Here is a 19692-nt window from a genome sequence, read left to right as displayed (position 1 = left end):
GGAGGTTTTTGATTACTGTTTCAATCTCCTTACTGGTGATTGGTCTATTCAAATTCTCTATTTCTTCTTCTTCTTTTTTTTTTTTTTTTGTGAGGAAGATCAGCCCTGAGCTAACATCCATGCTAATCCTCCACTTTTTGCTGAGGAAGATCGGCTCTGAGCTAACATCTATTGCCAATCCTCCTCCTTTTTTCCCCCAAAGCCCCAGTAGATAGTTGTATGTCATAGTTGCACATCCTTGTAGTTGCTGTATGTGGGACACAGCCGTGGCCGGAGAAGAGGTGCCTCGGTGTGCACCCGGGATCAGAACCGGGGCCGCCAGTAGCGGAGCGCGCACACTTAACCGTTAAGCCACAGGGCCGGCCCTCTCTATTTCTTCTTGATTCAGTTTTGGAAGGTTGTATGATTCTAATAATGTATCCGTTTCTTCTAGATTATCCAATTTGTTGGCTTATAGCTTTCTGTAGTATTCTCTTATAATCTTTTGCATTTCTGAGGTGTCCCTTATAGTTTCTCCTCTTTCATTTCTGATTTTATTTATTTGAGCCTTCTCTCTTTTTTTCTTGGTGAGTCGAGCTAAAGGTTTGTCAATTTTGTTTATCTTTTCAAAGAACCAGCTCTTGGTTTCATTGATTTTTTTTCTATTGTTTTTTTTAGTTTCTATTGCATTTATTTCTGCTCTGATTTTTATTATTTCCCTCCCTCTGCTGATTTGGGGCTTTGTTTGTTCTTCTTTTTCCAATTTCTTTAGGTGCACTGTTAGATTGTTTATTTGAGATTTTTGTTGTTTGTTGAAGTAGGCCTGCATTGCTATAAACTTCCTTCTTAGAACTGCTTTTGCTGTATCCCATAAATTCTGGCATGTCATATTTTCATTTTCACTTGTCTCCAGGTATTTTTTGGTTTCTTGTTTGACTTCTTCATGGTCCCAATTGTTGTTCAGTAGCATTTTGTTTAATCTCCACATATTTGTGGCTTTTCTGATTTTCTTCCTGTAGTTGATTTCTAGTTTCACACTGTTGTGGTCAGAAAAGATCCTTGGTATTATTTCAGTCTTCTTACATTTATTGAGACTTGTTTTGTGGCCTAACATGTGATCAGTCTTGGAGAATGTTCCATGTGCATTTGAAAAGAATGTGTATTCTGTGGTTTTTGGATGGAATGTTCTGTATATATCTACCAAGTCCATCTGGTCTGATGTGTCGTTTAAGGCCAGTGTTTCCTTATTGATCTTCTGTTTGGATGATCTAGCCATTGGTGTAAGTGGAGTGATAAAGTCCCCTACTATTATTGTGTTACTGTCTATTTCTTCTTTTATGTCTGTTAATTATTGCTTTATATATTTAGGTGCTCCTATGTTGGGTGCATAGATATTTACAAGTGTTATATTCTCTTGTTGGATTGTTCCCTTTATCAGTGTGTAGTGCCCTTCTTTGTCTCTTGTTACAGTTTTTGTTTTAAAGTCTATTTTGTCTGATATGAGTACTGCTACCCCAGCTTTCTTTTCATTGCCATTTGCATGGAGTATCTTTTTCCATCCCTTCACTTTCAGTTTGTGAGTGTCTTTAGGTCTGAAGTGTGTCTCTTGTATGCAGCATATATATGGGTCTTGTTTTTTTTATCCAGTCAGCCACCCTGTGCCTTTTGATTGGAGCATTTAGTCCATTGACGTTTAAAGTAGCTATTAATGAGTATGTGCTTATTCCCATTTTGTTCCTTTTTGTCTGGGTGTTTTAGTAGTTGTTCTCTGTTCCTTTCTTCTTCTCTTGCTCTCTTCCCTTGTGGTTTGATGGCTTTCTTTAGTATTATCTTTGGGTTTCCTTTCTCTTAATTTTTTGTGTATTTATTATAGATCTCTGGTTTGTGATTACATGAGGTTCGTATGTAGTAACCTACATATATAGCAATCTATATTAAGTTTATGGTGTGTTTAGTTTGAGCTCTCTCTAAAAGCTCTACCCTTTTACTCCTCTCCGCCCACATTTTATGTTTTTGATAGCATATCTAAACTCTTTTTGTGTGTTTCCATTACCCTCTTTTCATGGAAATAGGTAATTTTAGTACTTTTGTCTTTTGACCTTCATATCATCTTTATAGGTGGTTGATCTGCTACCTTTACTGTATTTTTGCCTTTACCTGTGATTTTATTGCTTTTTTTTTTTTTTGATAATTTTCTTATTCCTATTTGCTGTCTTCTCTTTCTCATTTAAATAAGTCCCTTTAGCATTTGCTGTAAGACTGGTTTCTTGGTGATAAGCTCCTTTAATTTTTGCTTGTCTGGGAAACTTTTTATCTCTCCTTCCATTCTGAATGATAACCTTGCTGGGTAGAGTATTCTTGGCTGTAGGTTTTTTTCCTTTCAGCACTTTAAATATATTGTGCCACTCCCTTCTAGCTTGTAAGGTTTCTGTTGAGAAGTCAGCTGATAGCCTTATGGGGTTTCCTTTGTATGTAACTTGTTGCCTTTCTCTTGCAGCTTTTAGGATTCTCTCTTTATCTTTACTTCTTGACATTTTAATTATGATGTGTCTTGGTGTGGGCCTCTTTGATTTCATCTTGTTTGGTGCTCTCTGTGCTTCAAGTACCTGGATGTCTGTTTCCTTCCTTAGGTTAGGAAAGTTTTCAGCTATTATTTCTTCAAATAGATTCTCTGCCCCTTTGTCTCTCTCTTCTCCTTCTGGCACATCTATAATATGAATGTTAGCGCGCTTGATGTTGTCCCAAGGGTCCCTTAGGCTGTTCTTGTTCTTAATTCTTTTTTCTTTTGTCTGTTCAGCTTGTGTGATTTCCTCTAGTCTTTTGTCCAGCTTGCTGATCTGTTCTTCTGTATCCTCTACTCTGCTGTTGAGTCCCTCTAATGAATTTTTCCTTTTCCAGAATTGTAGTCTTCATTTCTGATTGGTTCTGTTTTATATTTTCCAATTTTTTGTTAACATTCTCACTGAGTTCATCCAATCTTCTCCCAAGATCAGTGAGCATCCTCATGACTTTTTGTTTGAACTCTTTGTCAGGTAGATTGTTTAATTCTGTTTCATTTAGTTATTTTTCTGGGGTTTTGTCCTGTTCCCTTACTTGGAATGTATTCCTTTTCCTCCTCATTTTGCCTCTTTCTCTGTGCTTATATCTATGTATTAGGTGGGTCAGCTACATCTCCTGATCTTGGAGAGGTGGCCCTATGTAAGAGATGCCTTATGAGGCCAGCAGTGGGCTTCCCTCTCATCACCAGTTCCAAATGTTCCAAGAGTGACTGCTGTGTGGGCTGTATGTGTCCTTCTGTTGTGGCAGGGTTGCTCTTGCTGCAGATGCCCAGGGAGGCTAGGCTGTCCCCCTAGCTAGCTGGTTGTAAGGTTCAGCGGCATGTGGCTGCAGTGGACCCTCAGTCACTTTATTGGGTGTGGGGAGCCCCAGCACAGTTGGCTGAAAGGTCTAATAGCACATACCTGTTGCATTTTTTCTGTTAAGTGAGTAGGCCCCCAGCATGGCTGGTTGCTAGGCTCAGGGGCTTGTGGTTGCTGTAGGCCTCTGGCCTGCAAGGCTCTTGTCAGCTCTTTCAGGATGTAGTTGAGTGGGGCTGGCCCCAGGCATGGGAGCAGCCAGTTGTTTCAGACTTTGAAAGGTGGGGCAATCCCCTATGTGGCTGTTTGAGAAGCACAAGTCTTCTGCAGCTGACAAGCCCCACCACCCACAGGGCCACACACACAGACCTGCCTTGTGCATGCACCCAAACCCCCTGAAGCAGACCCAGTCACCCCACTGCAGAGGCCTTACACATTCCACCAATGCCCCACACACCACCTACTCCTCGTTCACACCCTACCCCACAGACGCAGACCCACTCACCTAGCTGCAGAGGATCCAGGCACCCAGCCTATGCAGGCCCACAATTTGCCCAAGGGCTTGCTGTTGGGTGGTGCCAGTCCCTAGGGCAGGCTGCCTGCCCTGACTGAGCTGGGTTAAATCAGTGCTCTAGTGGGTGGGGCAGACCCTGGGCTAACAGGTCAGGGAAAGAACTCCAATGGTGTCTGCCAGCATCTGTGTCAGCACGCCTGTGCTAGGTCACAATAGTAGCTGCCACCGATGTCTCTGTCCCTGAAGAAGTCTCACCTCTCACCAAGATGCATCCAGAGCCTATCAGGTGAGTCGCTTTTCACCAAAGAACTGTGCACCTTTCTTTCTGTTGATTTTAGGTTGCTTTCCGAAATGGGTGAATTGTGCATGTGCCCTTTCAGAGCAAGCTTTTTCCCCTATGTCTGATAGCTTTTCTGAGGGTATTCCTCGTTGTAGTTAATAGCCAGCAAAGCCAGATATTATGTCACTCGTCTTGGTTGTGCTGAGTCCAAAAGATGCTTATAGCAGTAATGCTCCCCTGCTCAGGTCCCCCACTCCTCCAGAGAAAGCTGTGTACCTTAGGATTGCTCCCAGCCAGCGATGAAGTGCCACAGCTTGTGAAGGTGGCTTTTTTTTTCTCTCCAGAAAGGAATTTCTGCCTCTTCCACCTCAGTCAGGACTGTCCCTTGTTGCAGTGGTTCTTTTTATCCAGTTTTCAGTTCTCTTTCAGGGGTAATTGTTCCAAGAGTAGTTGTAAATTTGTTGTGTCCAGGACATGAGTTCAGAGTCCACCTACGCCACCATCTTGACACCTCTCTCCAAAAGAACTCTTGAAAGTCAACAATAAGAAAATCAACAACCCAATTAAAAATGCACAAAGGATCTGAACAGATACCTCACCAAAGAAGATATACAGTTGGCAAATAAGGCTATGAAAAGATGCTCCACATCTTATGTCATTAGGGCATTGCAAATTAAAATGAGATACCACTACACACCTGTTAGAAGGGGAAAAATCCAATACATGGACAACACCAAATGTTGCTGAGGATGTGGAGCACTAGGAACACTCCTTCATTTGGTGTGAATGCAGTATGGTACAGCCATTTTGGAGGACAGCTTGGCAGTTTCTTATAAAACTAAACGTACATTTACCACATGATTCAGCAACCACACTCCTTGGTATTTACCCAAATGGGTTGAAAACTTATGTCTACACACACTACATGTGAGTGTTTACAGTAGCTTTATTTGTAATTGCCAAAACTTGGAAGCAACCAAGATGTCCTTCAGTGGGTGAATGGGTAAATAAACTGGTACATCCAGACAGGAAATACTACTCATCACTAAGAAGAAAGGAACTATCAAGCCATGAGAAGACATAAGACAACCTTAGATGCGTATGACTAAGTGAAAAAGGCCAGTCTTGAAGTGGTTACATACTGTATGATGTGATTCCCAGTGTATGACATTCTGGAAAGGCAAAACTGTGGAAACAGTGAAAAAGATCATTGGTTCCCAGGGGTTAGTGGGGAGGGAGGGATGAGTAGGTGAAGCAGAGATGAATTTTTAGGGCATACTGTAATACTCTATACATGTCCTTGTACATTTGTCAAAACCCATGGAATGTACAACACCAAGAGTGAGCCCTAATGTAGACTGTGGACTTTAGGTGATAATGACGTGTCATTAAATGTTCATCACTTGTAACAAATGTACCAATCTGGTAGGGGATGTTGATAGTGGGGGAGGCTGTGCATGTGTAGGGGCTGGGGGTACTCCACCTCCTGATCAATTTTGTTGTGAACTTAAAACTGCTCTAAAAAATAAAGTCTATTTTTAAAAAATCAATTGGCCATAAATTTAAATTGGCCATACATTTTTAAAAATTGCCCGTATTTTTGGATTCTTAATTCTATTCTATTGATCTATACATCTGTCCTTATTCCAGTAACACACAGTCTTGATTCCGGTAGCTTTGTAGTCACTTTAGACATCAGAAAGTGTAAGTCCTCCAACTTTGTTCTTTGTCAATATTGTTTTGACTATTCTTGGTCCCTTGTATCTCCATATAAATTTTAGAATCAACTTGATAATTTCTGCAAAATAAGCAATTGGGATTTTGATAGAGATTGCACTGAATCTGCAGACCAATTTGGGGAGTGTTGCCATAATGACAACAGTAAGTTTTTCAGTCCATGAAGGTGGGATGTCTTTCCACTTATTTAGGTCTTCTTTTACTTTTTTTAATGATGTTTAGTAGTTTTCAGTGCACAAGTCTTGGATTTCTTTTGTTAAATTTATTCAAAATATTGTTATATATATATATTTTTTCTTTTTGATGCTATGTGAGCAGAATTGTCTTATTAATTTCATTTCTGGATAGTTCATTGCTAATGTATAGAAATACAATTGATTTTTGTATGTTGATCTTGTATCCTGCACCTTTGCTGAACTTGATTATTAGTTCTAATATTTTGTGTGTGGATTCCTTAGGATTTTCTCTACATGAGATCATGTCATCAGTGACTAGAGATAGTTTGACTTCTTCCTTTCCAATCTGGATTCCTTTTATTTCATGTTCTCACCTAATTGCCATGGCCAGAGCCTCCAGTAAAATGTTGAGTACAAGTGGTGGGAAAGGACATCCTGAGGTTGTTGCTGATCAAAGGGAGAGCTTTCAGTCTCTCACCATTGAGTGTAGTAGCCGAGGGTTTATCATAGATGGTCTTCATCAGTTCAAGGCAGTCCCTTCTGTTCCAGGTTTTGTTGACTTTTTTTCTGTGTCTGTCGAGACGATCATGCGGTTTTGTCCTTTATTCTAATAGTATGGCATATTACATTGATTTTCATATGTTAAATCAATCTTGCATTCCTGGGATAAATCTCGCTTGGTCTTTTTTATTTGTTGCTGGATTTGATTTGCTAGTATCCAGTTGAGCAATTCTGCATCTATATTCATAAAAGATAGTGGTCTGTAGTTGTCTTTTCTTCTGGTGTCTTTGTTGGGTTTGGTGTCAGGATGATCCTGGCTTTGTAGGATGAGGTGGGAAGTGTTCTCTCTTCTTCTTCTTGTATTTTTTGGTGCTTTCTCTTCACTGCATCTTCATGGTGTTGCTCTATGTAACTGCCTTGCTCAGTGGGGTCCAGCACTTGGCCCAGCCACGTCCCTGGAAGTTTACAGTTGACTGCGTCAACCACGCTTGGCCACAAATATCCATTGGATGTTGGTGCCTGTGAAAGTAGGTGTGGTGAGAGCCCCTCTCTGGGTAGATAAGAAGTCAGTGCTCTGAAACCCTGCACACCAGCTCTCAGGTGTCATCCGTAAGGCCTTGGGGGAGCTCCTGTTACGAAACTGCCCTACCCTCTTGGTTGGAAATGCATTTTTCTGGATTTTTGTGAAGGCATTTCAGAAGAAGGAACATCTGCTCAGTTATGTTTAGGCCACAAGGAGCGAGGTACGGGAGATGTCATCCCTGCAGGAAGTGGGAGCCCATCTGAGAAGTTCCTCAAGGCACTATCAGCCAAATATCAGAAGGAGCAAGGGGACTGGTTAAGGCAGAGTGTTCTAAGTGGCACCATCTTGTCTGGAAGTCCACCATCCTGTCACCAGCACACTGATGCAGACAGCCTGCAGGTGCCCCTAAAATCTTATTCCACAAACCACATATAAACCTGAAAACATGGAGAAAGTTCTAGGGGAAGAGGGTGTCTGTTTTAGTTTTGCTTTGCTTTGATAGATTGTCATCATTTTGCTGTAAACAAGTTCACACCCTGTGACACCAACCTTTCCAGTTTCAAAGAAGTGGGAGGAGCAGAAGGACAAAGATCCCTCACCTCCAGGAATAAATAAGACTGAGGGGGGTTTGTGATGGTCATGTGATGAGACATGTGATGTGTCTCCTGTGATGCAGGGACTGGCATGGAGTAGGTGCTCAGTCCATGATATTCTCATGGATATCCACAAGTGGGGAACTGCTGTTAGGCTCCCCCAGGGTCCTCCATGCTTGACAGGTGCTCCTGGGCTAGGAGGGGTCTGCCATTGGTGTCTGAGGGGCCCTAGGGTGCTCCAGGCTGGAGGGCTGTAGTTGTCCCCAGGAGTCTGCTTGCCTCATTTCAGGACACTGTCTGTAGCTAGAAGCTCAGAACAGCCAGCATGAGTTCTGCCAACTCACAGAACACTCCCCAGAGCCAGGCACTCCCTCGTCAATGGATGAGGGTGGCTTCCTGCCATCCCATTGTGCTGGGAGGTCAGGGACTGCCCAGGGCCTCTCAGCCAGATTCATACCCTCCTCGTACCAGAGTTTTGCCTGAATCCCGCAGCCCCCACACGTCCCAGTGTTGAGGGGCCTGGATGGTGCCCAGCTGGTGGAGTACATGTGTTGGGATGAGGGATCAAGGAGAGTGTCTGCAGCAGGGAAAGCGCAGGGCTCCAGATATACCCCTAGACCTGGACCTTAACCTTCACCAGCCTCCCAAGGCCGCCCCAGTCATCTGGGCTACTCACTTACCTGGTGGCCTGAGTTTTCACATCTGTGAAGCGGGCACAGTAATAGAGCTTCCCTAGAACCCGGTGAGCTCTGGTTTTGACAGTGTGAGGTGTGGGTAGGGTGTGCTGAGTACCTGTGGGACCTGGAGGTGGTGCCCAGTTCTGGATATGTCCCCAGGGCTGGGGGTAGGCACAGAGCAGTGGCAGCAATGGTGACAGAAGGTGAGTGGCAGCAACTCCTGTGGGGACAGACTCAGGCCAGAGAGGAGGTGAAGGCTCGGGTACTGGGGACAGGGGCACAGTGAAAGTAGATGTGTCAGTGGCATGGTGGTGGCCTGTCAGGGTGCGGGGCCTTGTCTTCAGGCGCGTGGCCCAGGGCAGCCCGCACTCCTGGCAGCGTGGGCTGATACACTAGCCTGGTGGGGCTGGGAGGAGGATGATGAGCACTGCTGTCTGAGGGCAGGTGGCCGCCTCTGCCAGAACACTCCTGTTCCTGGTCCTGGAGGCCTGGCCCAGCTCCTGGGAAGCCTCAGGTCTCCACTCTCTTCTGGGATCCCAGACCACTGGAGAGGTTCCTAGCTGGGCTCCGTGGGGCTTGCCCGCTCCCCACCCTCAGAGCCCCTCTCAAACACGCTCAGGTCCAGCTCTACCAGGGCCCCTCACTTGCCTGGGAGGCAGGCCAAAGTGGTCTCCATGCTTCCTGTGACCTCCTGCCCACCCTGCTCATGGACCTTGACCCCTGCCTCATCCAGCCCTCCAACTGGCCAGTGGTTCAAGGCTTGGGTCCCCAGGGCAGGATCAGGGCAGGATCAGAGCAAGGATTGAGGGCTAGTCAGCACCCAGCAGGGCAGCTTGTCACTCCCTCTCACCCTTGTAGGTGCCGGCAGCTGGCTTGGTGCTCCTCTCAGCTGCCCACCATGGCCTGGGGGCTGCCCAGCACTGCGGGCCTGGTGCGCTTCTGCCAGAAGCTGAACCGGCTGAAGACAGTGGAGGAGACCACCAGGGAGACGTCGCTGCGGCGCCACCTGACCACGCTGGACCTGACCCTGCTGGGTGTGGGTACCATGATGGGCTTCGGCCTCTATGTGCTCATGGGCACCGTGGCCAAGGAGATGGCCGGCCCTGCGGTGGTCGTGTCCTTCACTGTGGCTGCCGTGGCCTTCCTGCTGGCAGCCCTATGCTACACGGAGTTCGGGACACGTGCATCTGGCAGGGACTGTGCCTACCTGTTTACCTACGTGTCCATGGGTGAGCTGTGGGCCTTCCTCATTGGCTGGATCGTTCTCCTCCGGTGCCTCATTGCTGGTGCTGCCATGGCCCACACCTGGAGTGGCCACCTGGACGTCATCTTCAGCCACCGCATCCACAGCTTCACTGAGGCCCATGTGGGCATCTGGCAGGTGCCCTTCCTGGCCCAGTACCCAGACTTCTTGGCTGCTGCCATCCTACTTTTAATCTCCACATTCGTCCCCTGTGGAGCCCATGTCTCTTCCTGGCTCAGGCGCACCTTCTCTGCCATCAACCTGGTCATTGTCCTCTTCATCATCATCCTGGGGTGTGTCCTGGCCCGCCCGCACAACTGGAGCGCTGAGGAAGGGGGCTTTGCACCCTTCAGCTTCTCCGGCATCATGGCTGGCACTGCCACCTGCTTCTACACCTTTGTGGGCTTTGGTGTCATTGTTGGCTCCAGCGAGGAGGCCCGGAACCCGCAGCGAGCTGTGCCTATAGCAATTGTCATCTCGCTTGGCCTAGCAGCTGGCACCTACATTCTCGCCTCCACTGTGCTCACCCTCATGGTCCCCTGGCACAGCCTGGACCCTGACTCGGCGCTTGCTGATGCCTTCTACCAGCGGGGCTATAGCTGGGCGGGCGTCATCGTGGCGGCTGGTGCGATCTGTGGTAAGGGGCCCTTCCGGGCATTTGGGAGGGGACAGGGCGGTGGGGCCCTGCCCTAAGCCTCCCAGGGAACACATCTCCATCTGGGCCTGTGTTCCCAGTTGCATCATGGGCCCAGGAAGGTGCTAATGATTAGACTCTCCACCCAGGCTTGTTGAGAGGGACCTACTCACCGCCCCTCCCAATTGTACATGGAATGTGAGCTCTGGGCATGTGCTTCCGGGTCCTTTGCTGGCAGAGGGACTCAGCCCTTGGCAAACTCTCTAGTGGCTCTGTCACCTAAAGTGGTATGTTCCATTCCTGGGAGGTGAGGGGGAACAGTCCAGCACCCCACACACACTCAGGCTCACTCTGCGAGTCCAGGCAAGCTCATGCCCATGTTCCCAAGGGGCCACCCATGCCCTGGCCCCCAGCAGTGACCCCTGGATGGCCTGTTCACTGTGCTAACCAGTCTCCCACCCTCTGCCATAGGCATGACCACTGTCTTGATCAGCAACCTCTTTTCCCTGCAACGCATGGTCCATGCCATGGCCGTCGATGGGCTCATCTTCCAGGTGTTTGCCCACGTGCACCCCCGGATACAGGTGTCTGTGGTGGGCATCCTGGTGTTTGGGGTCCTCATGGCTTTGCTGGCTCTGCTGCTGGACCTCGAGGCACTGGTCCAGTTCCTGTCCTTCGGTGTACTGCTGACCTATACCTTTATGGCCACCAGCATTATGGTGCTACGCTTCCAAAAGTGCCCTCCATCCAGTTCCTCGGGCCCAGCCAGCCCTGGCTCCGTGGCCAGGGAGTATGATGACTCATCAGGCCACACGGAGCTGGTGGGCACAGAGCAGGCCTCAGCCCCTGAGCCCGGGCAGCTGCGACCAGCCCTGAGATCCTACCTTGGCTTCCTGGGTGGGTGCCGGCCTGGAGCCACCGTGGCTTGGGCACTCGGTGTCCTGGTGGCCTCGGCCATCACTCTGGACTGCGTGCTGGTCTTCGGGGACTCGGCCCTGCACCTCCCTCTCTGGGGGTACACCCTGCTGCTCCTGCTCAGCTCCGTCATGTTTCTGCTCAGTCTCCTTGTCCTGGGGGCCCACCATCAACAGCGACGGCAGGACACCTTCCAGGTACTTCCTCCAGCAGCACCCATCACTCTCAGCCCAGCCAGCTCCCCTCGCCCCTTCCTCCTCTGCTGTGGCAGGGTGCACCAGGGCTCACAGGGCGGGGGAGGCCAGTCCCCCATCCCCCTCTTTCTGCATGATGAGTGGGTCCTTGTCTCCAGAATCTCCAGAGGCAGAGAAAGGCTCTGTGGACTCCTGAGAAATCAGGCACTGGGCCAGCAGACCTTCCCACAGCCCAGCCCAGCCCTGCCCTTGTCCCTCAGGTTCCCCTGGTGCCCCTGACTCCAGCCCTGAGCATCCTCCTCAACATCTTCCTCATGCTGCATCTGAGCTCCCTGACCTGGCTGTGCTTCTCCATCTGGCTGCTGATTGGTGAGTGGGGGCCAGGCTGGGAGCCCAGGTGGGCTGCAGGAGGAGGGCAAGCAGGGAAGCAGGGCTGGGACCTGCCCCTCAGGCTTGTGCCACCCTTGCAGGACTCGCGGTGTATTTTGGCTACGGCATCCGGCACAGCAAGGAGAACCAGCGGGAGCGGCCGAGGTTGACTGCCACACGCGGCAGCCTGGAGGAGACGGTGCAGGCCCTGCAGCCCCTCAGTCAGACACTGGCCCAGGATCCTGGCCACACGGAGCAGCCTGCCAGTCCATGAGGACCGCTGGGGGCCTGCCTGCCCTTCCCCATTGGCTGGCAGCCTCTTCTATTCAGGGCGGCTCATGTTTCCAGGGGTGCCAATGCCGGGGGCTCCTCAGGACCTTAGCCCAGGTGCCAAGCTTCGAGTCCTTGGGAGTGGGCTTTGGCCAGCGCTGGTGTGGTGGACTCTTTGCCCGGCGCCTTCCAGTTTATGACCAACTCCAGCTACCTGGGCAGGTGGAGTAGGGCGAGCAGAGAAGAGGCCTGCAGACCCAGTGATCCACAATAATAGCTGTTCGGCCAGCCAGGTGGTCTGTCACCGTCTCCACTGTGGTGTTCTTTGTGGCACTGAGTCCTCACCTGCTCCCAAGAACCAAGTGATTGTCCCCAGTCCAGAATACAGATGCCAAAGTTCCATAAGGGGGATGCACCAGCCATGGGACAGCCTGAGTCAGGGACATGGCCAGGCCTAGGTCTCAGGGTCCGGCCCTCAGGCCATGTCCTCTGCCCAGCTCAGAGGGGAGCTACACACACCAGGCAGAGAGGGGGCCTGGCAGGGCGGGATCAGGCACCTCCCAGGCTACCCCCGTATCCCCTTGGGGGCAGATCCAGAGAGCAGAGCCTGTACCCCAAGGAGTCCGCCTAGAAAGGACAGTGGAGTTCCGGGGTTCCCTCGGCTTCCCAGGGCTCCCAGAGAGAAGGGCACGTGCCTGAGGCCTGCCCTGGGTATAGAGGCCCACCTGCCCGGGTACACGCATCTCTCAGGCACAGGCCCACACGGCTCCCCTGGGGGTGCACACCCCACGTGCAGACTGAGACACAGCTGGTTCCAAGCTCAGGGCTGCCCGCAGCTCCCCAGCTGCCTCTCCCCCTGCCCACCCCTCAGGGCTTTGTGATAAATGCCCGGGATGGGACACACGCGTGCAGGTGGGTGCACAAGCACCTGGGCCTGCTCCAGGTACCTTCCAGCCCACCTGGTGGCAGTGGGGCCCCATCTTTGGGGGTCCCCAGGCCCACCCTGCACTCCCATTGGTCTCCCTAAGGCCATGCTACGTCTACCACAGACGCCTCCACCTCCCCGTTCCTGCCTGTAAGGGCCACACAGGAAGCTGCTGGCTCTGGCAGCTTTACTCCTCGGCTCTCTGCAGCCTTGACCTCAGCTTTCTCTGGGCCCCAAGGACAACCAGGTACCCGTGACTCCGCTCCAATGACCAGGCTCAGGGCCGTGTTCTCTCACCTTGGCCATTCTGAACCCGCCTCCCATGGACTCGGCTCTGGGGATTGAGAGGAGCAGGGACCCCAAGGCTTTGCTGAGGCTCCAGGGGCCAGATGATTCCAGATACTGCCCAGCCTGGGCCCCAGCCCTGGCTCCCCAACCTGGCCCATGTCCCTCCACCAGCAAGCTGCCACCATGCCCCTGGTCACCAGGGACCCATGAGAAGGCAGCCCCTTTTCTCCCTGGAGTGGGTACCTCCAAGTCCCTGTCCCTGCCCTGGGACCAAGAGAGGGCTTGGCTCTGGCAGCCCCCATCCCTCTCCTCCTGAGCGTGGTCCCAGGGGATCGGGGAAATTCTCCAGCAGGCAGGACTCAGGCCTGGTGGGATTCCAAAGCCAGAACCAGGCCAGCCTGCTGGGGGCCTTCCATGTCCTCTGTTAGGGACATTCTTTCCAGCCCCTGGGCTCCACCTGGAGTCTTCGTCAGAGTATGGTCCCCATGCAGTTGCCTCAGGCTGGGGTGGGCAGCTGCCCAGACACATCTCAGGTGTGACCTTGGGCAGTAGTGACATATGTGTCCAGCTATTCAGCCTTCCCACCCCATGGCTCCCAGGAAGCTCGGTGAGCAGGTTCCAGGGCAGTGGGCTGGGGGTCACCAAGGAGACATATAGAAGGTCCCAAAGAACCCCATGTCCACCAACTCAGCCCTTCCACCTTTCCTCTATCCCAGCCTGAGGGCTGCCACCAGGAAGGGGCTGGTCCTCACAAGCTGAGCAGGTTTGGGACAAAGAGGTGCCTTTGCCCTTGCCTGGGGTCCTAAGGCATCAGATCGTCTGCCCACCATACTCCTCGCGCCATGGATGAGGCCCAGAGCTGGGAGGGGACCTGCCCTAGGAACCCAGGCCCAGAGCAGCTGAGACGACTCCTCTTGTCAGGCTTCTTTCTCCCTTGCCTTGGACTCTGGCTGCACAGACCCCCATGCAGGGCCGCTGAGAGGGGAGGGGCTCGACTGTGAGGGGAGTGCTGGCAGGGGGAGAAGGGCTGGGAGCCAGGCAGGGCCCGAGTCGACCACAACCAGTGTGGGGAGAGCTGGTGGGCGGGGAGCTGCTGGGAACACTGGAGACAGACTGGGAGAGCGTTCTCCAGACCCAGACCCAGCAGGAGCCCCACTGGACCAGACCCTGTATCGTGTTCCCCTACAGGTCTCTAGACAAAACTGGCTTCTGTGGTCCCAGACAGCACCCTGGCTGGAGTTGGGAAGGTATAGTCTGTCTGAGAGCTGAAGGATGGAGTTCTCCCCCCAGCCCCTGCCCTGGTTCTGCTAGAGCTTCATCCATGAGTCCCCAAGACAGGGTCCCCACCCTTCCCAGCCCCCACCCCACAACAAGCAGAGAAAGGCCACAGGCCACAGGAATGTGCCAGAGGGTGGGTGCCAGGGCCACCCTGGAGACCAGCAGCAGCAGTGGGGTCAGGTGCTGGGCCCCCTCTAAGTCACCTGGGCAGCCAGGTGTGGGGGTAGGGAAGCCAGCTCTGCTCAGGGTTGGCAGTGCCCTTTGGGGCCTTTGCCTGCAGATGAGGACGGCAGGCCCGGGCTCCAGCCGCCATCCTCCAAACTGTGGCCCAGGGTCCAGGCAGGCCCGCAGCTCCCCTCCTCAGACTTGGTCCTCCAGGAGAAATGGGCTTCCCCATCCACGTACAACAGCAGCAGGTCACAGGAGAAGGTGAGCTGGGAGAGGCAGGACAGACTCACGTCCTGGCCCCCAACCTGCCATCCTGCCGCCTCCCCAGCCTTCACCCTGAGACTCATGTCAGCACAGGGGCTCAGCTGCACTCGGGGGGCACATGCTTGCCGGCAGCCAGCATGAGCCACGTTGACCAGATTCACCACACCCAGCCAAGCCACTCTGGTGCCCAGAGTGAGGGTTGTGGGGATGAGCCGGAACTTCCCTGCCTGAGGCTGAGCCTCTCTGGCTGTGGCTGTCGCACCCTTCCACCCTTCGCCCCTGCCCCACCTACCCCCAGCCTGCCCCCTACCTGCCCAGTGACAAGGATGTTGAAGCGGATCTGGTGGAGCTTCAGCAGGCTCCGGGCCGCCACGCCTGAGGCCCACCAGGCCTCCCACCAGTGAGCGGCTGTCCTGGGGGCAGGAGCTAGTCTAGTGGCCTGCTCTGCCCACTCCTGGGCTGGGCTGGCCCTCACAGGCCTCATCTTCCTCACCCATTGACTCCTTCACCCCCAGCCCGAGTCCTGGGTTTCAGCCCTATGTCATTGCTGCAGACAAAGGGGACCAGCTAGCTGGGACCTGCCTCTCAGAAGCTCCTTGCCTGCTGAGGGGATGGGGACAGAAGGGTCCTTACACAGACACCAGCAGTGGAGGTGGGCAAGGTGGTGGCAGGCCGGGGCTGTGAGGGTCCAGAGAGGGTCACTCACTCTCCCCTAGGAACCAGGGAAGGCTTCCTGCCGGGAGACTCTCAGGCTGTTTTCCCAGGGGTCAGGAAGGAATTCTAGGCAGAGACGCAGGGAGGGCGAGAGCACGAGGTGAGGGGAGCAGGCTGTGGGCGGGGTCCCCCCATATGCTTGCAAAGGGCTGAGAAGGTCAGCAACGCCAGGCTAGGCTGGGCCCAGCGAGCAGTGTCAGGGGCTTCACCTCCAGGCCTGGGGGCTGTGTGTTCGTATGCATGAGGGTGACGAGGTGACGTGAGGTGACAGAAGGGTGCACGGCGGCGTCTGCTTAGGAGACTCAGGACAATACATGCAACACAAGATCCTTGAGCGCATCCTGGATCAGAAAATAAAAAAATTTACGACTGTTACTGGCACAGCTGGGGAAATTTAAATATTAGATTTATCCACCAATGTTAGACTTCCTGAGTGTGACAGGAGGCCAGCGGTCACCCAGGGAAGGTCCTCATTCTCAGGACAGCATTCAGAGGGTCAGTGTCCAGATATCTGCCGCTTATTTTCCAATGGTTTCCTGTGAAATCTATCTACATATATCCGGCTCACTCTAGAGAGGGAGGGAGAGACCAAATGGGGCAAAAAAAAAAAAAAAACACCTAGTGAACCCAAATGAAGGCTATATGGGTTTTCATGGCACTAATCTTTGAAGTTTTCTATGGATTTTTGTAATTGTTTAGATTAAACCTTAAGGGAGAAGGAAAAAAGAAACCCCACTGTGCAGTGGAGGGAAACCCTGGAGGCAGGGTGGAGTGGAGGAGGGGCTGGGGGTGAGGGGTCCCAGCTGCAGCAAGGGTGTGGGGACATATGGGGTGGAGGCCAAATGCTCAAGAGGGAGGCTGGATGGAGCCTGTGCTGGGGGACCTGGAGCTGAGAGCACCCCCTCCTGCCCTGGGGACCCCTCGCACACACAGCAGAGTGTCCAGAGGGATGGGCCAGGCTAGGGTTGTCCCGGCCACCACAGGAGGACAGGTGGAGGGGCACCTGGCTGAGGAGCAGCAGGTGGGCAGTGGGGCCGCAGCTGAAGTCGTAGCTCCTCTCCTGCAGCTGTAAGGAGCTGTGGGGCCGCCGTCGGAGCCCCGGCGTCCAGGTCACAATCCCAGAGGACATGGATGCCCATAGCCCCGCCCTGCACACAGCGCATCACTGCTCCATCAGCACACGGGCAGGGACCCTCAGCCCGAGCTCTCCCGGGATCCTGTCCCCCACGGAACCACCAGCAACACCAGGTCCTCACAGATCCCTCCAGCCGCAGCCACGAGGTCCCTGATGCGGAGCACAGGGCAGTAGGGGTGAAGCCTGGGTCACCCCGGCAGCACTTGAAATAAGTGGTGTGCCAGGTCTCCAAGGCATTGGACCTGAGAGGGGGTGGGGCTGGGGGTCGGGCCAGTCGGGACAAGGAGGATCGGGGGCAGCCAGGACCCACCATGCTGACCTGGAGAAGTTGAACTTGCTGAAAGTGACATTGTTTTTGATGAATAGCATGAAGTTGTCAGCCTGGACCAGCTGGGGCTTCCTGCAGGTGGGGGAGGTCAGGGGCAAGCTCTGCTGGTCCTGGGACCTGCCCTGTGTGTCAGGGACACTTACACAGGCACAATGTTGCTCTCCATGGGGCACCAGCCCCGGATCTCACAGGTCCTGTGGGTCCTGTTGAACTCCACACACTGACCCATTTTTATTCCTTGAAAACAAGACAAACTCCAGGCCCTCAAATCTCCACAGGGCCTGGGGAGGGAGTGGGCAGGGGGCTGTTGGCAGAAAGAAGAGACACAGAGGCACCACCAGACCTGCATGTGGGAGCCACCCAGGGTCCCAGCACGGCCCCCCAGTGTAGGTGCTAGAAGACAGGGCCCACAGTTACCGTGGCTGTGCGTCCCCGTCTCCCCTTCAGGACAGTCCTCGTCAGCCCAGCGGTTCACAGTGGGATGGAGGGTGCTGCGGTGGTGAGAGAGCAGAGTTGTCCAGGCCCAGGAGGTGTCTCCCCTTCGTGACTCAGCCCTTCAGTTTGGAGGGACTTGTCTCTCCCCTGCTTAGCCCCCAAGGTCCCCTGAATTAGGGGGCACATGGGAAAGCTGGAGGGTGCAAATAGAAGTTAGTGGTCAGAGGGGGGAGGGCAAGCAGCGCCCCGCCAGATCGGGGTGCAGTGCTGTATCCCAAGAAAGAGCGAGACTCCTTCCCTCGTGGTGGTTCTGTCCCTGGTCGGGGCAGAAGTGACTCCTCGAGGCCCAGCTCCTCTGGTCCAATTCGGAGGACAGAATAGGGAAGGTGGAGGGACTCTGGGAGGGCTAAGTTCATGACAGGGTGGAGGTGCAGGGTGTGACACAGGGTGGGACCCTCGTCAAAGGTCCCTGGGCAAGACCCTTGTCAAAGGCATTAAAGGGAACCCCAGACACTGGTTAAGGGACCACAGGCTAGTCCCTTCCCAGATTGTTCTGTTGTAAAACAGGGACATTAGTGCCTGCACACGGTCACAGAGTTCTGGGATTCAGCCAGGAGGGGACGGTGGTGAGCATTCTGGGAGTCCCTGAACTGGAGAGGAAGCACCCTCAAGGGTTAGGCACTCTCACAGACATGGTTCTGCCAGGTGGTGAGTGGATGCTCCTGTCCAGGGACCTTGGCTCAGGGGCAGCAGGAGGAACGCAGCACCAGGGTGGCAAAAAGGTCTCTAGACTTGGTGGCCACCATCACGTAAAGGGACCCTTCCCAGGGTGGAAGCAAGGGCTGGCCGGCTCTGATGGTGTCACCTGTGAAGGCTCAGCCTGACTGCTGTGTGGAGCGCACCTGGGGGCCCACAAGCAGACCACAGGCACAGCGGGGGCAGCAGGGAAACCCGACAGGAGACGGAATGGACAGGAGGAGGGGCAGGGAGGTGGGGAGCCGGGTCCAGCTTTGGTCCTGGTAGACGGCATGGCCCTCAGTGGATGGAAAGACGCTGCACTGGGAGAGGGAGAGGGTTTCTCCTTGGACGTGGTGGGTGCGCATCAGGAGGCAGCTGTGCTCTGGGCAAGTGGTCACCTGGGCTACAATTAGGGCATCAGGAGAACAGAGGTAGAAACTGGGGCAGTAGAGGATCTGGGTGGATGGAGAAGGTGCCAGAAATGCAGCATGAGAAGGACAGAAGAACCAGACCACAGGGCCCCAGGTAAGGGAGGAGAGCACTCAGGAGCTCCAGGCCCTGGCCCCTGCCCCTCCACCCCTTGACCCCTGCCTCAAGCTCAAGCCTTGAGTTCCTAGACTCCCCACTCTTATGGGTGCAGCCTTTGTGAATGCAGTACCTCTGGCCTGGCTTCCTGCCCCGTCCCCTTGTCCACCTGGAAACTTTTTACGCATCCCTGAGAGCCCTGTCCAGGGCCACTCCTCTGTCAGGCCCTTCCTGAGCCTGGCCCTGTGACAGCGCCAGCACCCCCTCTAGCATCACAGGCCCTTCTTGTACACACTCGCTGCATGGGTGGGATCAGAGGTGTCAGCGCCTGGCAGCAGCACCAAGGCACCCACCTGGGGCGGCTTCATGAATTCGGCCACGTCCACAGCCGGTTCCCCAGCTCCTTGATCTGGGTCACAGAAACTCCTTTGAGTTTGGTGATGACGGAAATCTGGGGTCCAGGTCCTGCTCTTGGTAGCCTTTAGTGGCAATGACAGCCCACCTGGGGAGGAGGTGATGGGCAGTGTGGTGTGTCCCCGGCACATGGTGAGCAGTGGCAGAGCTGGGCCCCACCCACTCAGCCCCTACACCCTGTAGGCTCCCAGCACAGCGTTCAGGGCCTCTGCCTCTTCTCCAGCCTCATTTCCACCCCAAACACCCTGCACAGGCCAGAAACCCCGGCCATGTGTCGGACAGCCAGGGCTCTCACACAAGATGCCCACCACCAACTCCTTCCCCAGCCTTCACCCTCCCCTGCCCCAGCCAGACCCAGCTCCCTCCTTAAAGGCTCCCCTGACCCAGCCACCACTGTAGTCTTTCTCAGGGGCCCCAGGGCTCCAGCTCTCACATGTGTCAGGGACTACCTCCTGCCCCTCCCAGGACCTCCTGGGCAGAGTGAGACCCATCCTGCTCTGTGCCCAGAGCCCAACAGGG

The 19692-nt window shown here is 53.5% G+C and overlaps 1 protein-coding gene across 6 annotated transcripts in view; it reads left to right on the top strand.

The window, feature by feature from the left end:
- The window catches only part of LOC131398381 (cationic amino acid transporter 4-like), a 110896-nt gene extending 98633 nt beyond the window's left edge, over nt 1–12263 (top strand). For 4 of the 6 annotated variants that reach the window (XM_058531881.1, XM_058531883.1, XM_058531886.1 and 1 more), the window contains exons 2-5: nt 9195–10216; nt 10685–11325; nt 11583–11691; nt 11774–12263. In XM_058531881.1, the coding sequence (XP_058387864.1) occupies nt 9195–10216; nt 10685–11325; nt 11583–11691; nt 11774–12192 (2191 nt within the window). In that variant the 3' untranslated portion in view covers nt 12193–12263. Of the gene's footprint in view, nt 1–4044; nt 4136–9194; nt 10217–10684; nt 11326–11582; nt 11692–11773 lie in introns of those variants that run through there. The other 2 variants (XM_058531882.1, XM_058531885.1) reach the window with 2 other exon arrangements.
- Nucleotides 12264–19692: the final 7429 nt, after the last annotated feature.

The sequence above is a fragment of the Diceros bicornis genome, chromosome 35, assembly GCF_020826845.1.
Source record: "Diceros bicornis minor isolate mBicDic1 chromosome 35, mDicBic1.mat.cur, whole genome shotgun sequence".
Lineage (NCBI taxonomy): Eukaryota > Metazoa > Chordata > Mammalia > Perissodactyla > Rhinocerotidae > Diceros > Diceros bicornis.
Note: the sequence above shows the minus strand (reverse complement) of the source record. Positions and strands in the feature narration are given on the sequence as shown.